The 1,196-nt window shown below is 67.9% G+C and overlaps 1 protein-coding gene across 1 annotated transcript in view; it reads left to right on the top strand.

The window, feature by feature from the left end:
• Nucleotides 1–527: 527 nt before the first annotated feature.
• SKOR1 (SKI family transcriptional corepressor 1) overlaps nt 528–1,196 on the top strand; it is an 8,456-nt gene continuing 7,787 nt past the window's right edge. Inside the window, exon 1 of the mRNA XM_008061885.1 lies at nt 528–569. Within this exon, the coding sequence (XP_008060076.1) occupies nt 528–569 (42 nt within the window). The remainder of the gene's footprint in view (nt 570–1,196) is intronic.

The raw sequence follows: 1,196 nt of genomic DNA, 5'->3' as shown, positions 1-1,196 counted from the left end.
GCTCGGGAGCACGCGCCGGCCGTGCGCCCTATTCACCGCAGGCGGGTCGGCGCGCTCGCCGGCTTCGGGGAACCGGAAAGCGAGCGTCTTTCCCGAGCTGTGCGCCCCGGCCACCCCCGCAGCTGCCCGTCAGCCCTGGGGAGTGGGCGCTGAGTTTGTCTTACTGACCCCCGCCCGGGAGTTCGGACAGTGTTTTTGCCCCCTGAAATGTTACAGGGGACTTCTGCGCGAAGAGAGGGTCCACTCGTCTCAGTTCGAACATCAGAGATCAAGATGAAACAGACACTAGACAAACAGCTTGATACTCAGGAAGGCGCAAGACAGATGGGAGAGGGGAGCGAGCTGGCGGGTTCAGGACGCTCAGGGACAGACATGATCAGGGACACCTGGGCGGACTGGGCGGGAGGGGCCAGACAGACCCACGAGTCTGTCTCCTCAGGAAGGTCTGAACTCCACGCCCCGCGCGGCGGGAGAGACCCCTCTGAAGCGGGTTCCAGGGAGGCGCCTGGAGTCGGGCTGCCCGGGCCATGGGAGCCAGCAGCCGCCGGCGGGCTCGGAGCCTGGCCTGTGTGAGGACATGGGGCCAGGCTGGACGACGCCAAACGTCAGCTCCCAACGCCCGCCGCGGAGGCCAGCGATCGGCCGCCTCCCCTCTGCAGAGTGGGCGCGGGACCCCGGCAACGCCTGCGCCTGGAGCCTCGCGGTGGCCTGAACGCCCGCGAGACTCCTTCCAGTCGCAGTGGCCCGGACGGCAGGGCACGAAGATAACCCCGGGAGGAGACGCCCGAGAGGAAGTCGGAGTCCCGGAGCCCTGAGCCTGGGTGGGAGGAGGAAGGCTCTGGAGCGGGCGACTGGACGAGGGAAAGTTCCCTGGGAGCTGCTCTGTCCCAGCGCTGACCCCGGTGGAAGCCAGCTGTGGCCGGAACGCGGTTAAAAACGCAGGAAACTGGCTAGGAATCGCTTGAGCCTGACCCCACTGATGGCTGGGAAGAAGAGATTCCGGCTGGAATCTTTCCGCTCAACGAAGGCGGGCGCCAGGCGTGAAAGGGAAAGCCCGGGTTCGTGGACGCAGGTGCCACGGTCCCGGAAGCGGCTCGGCACCGATCGGGCTGGGCGCGGTGGGGGCCGCCCCGGGTCCGGGCGTGCTTGGCGCGCTTTGGAGAGGGTCGGGTTCAGCACCGCGAACAGCGGCCGCC

Source organism: Carlito syrichta, unplaced genomic scaffold (genome assembly GCF_000164805.1).
Source record: "Carlito syrichta isolate Samal-C Ts95f unplaced genomic scaffold, Tarsius_syrichta-2.0.1 Scaffold305635, whole genome shotgun sequence".
NCBI lineage: Eukaryota > Metazoa > Chordata > Mammalia > Primates > Tarsiidae > Carlito > Carlito syrichta.
This window is presented reverse-complemented; position numbering and strand designations above follow the sequence as displayed.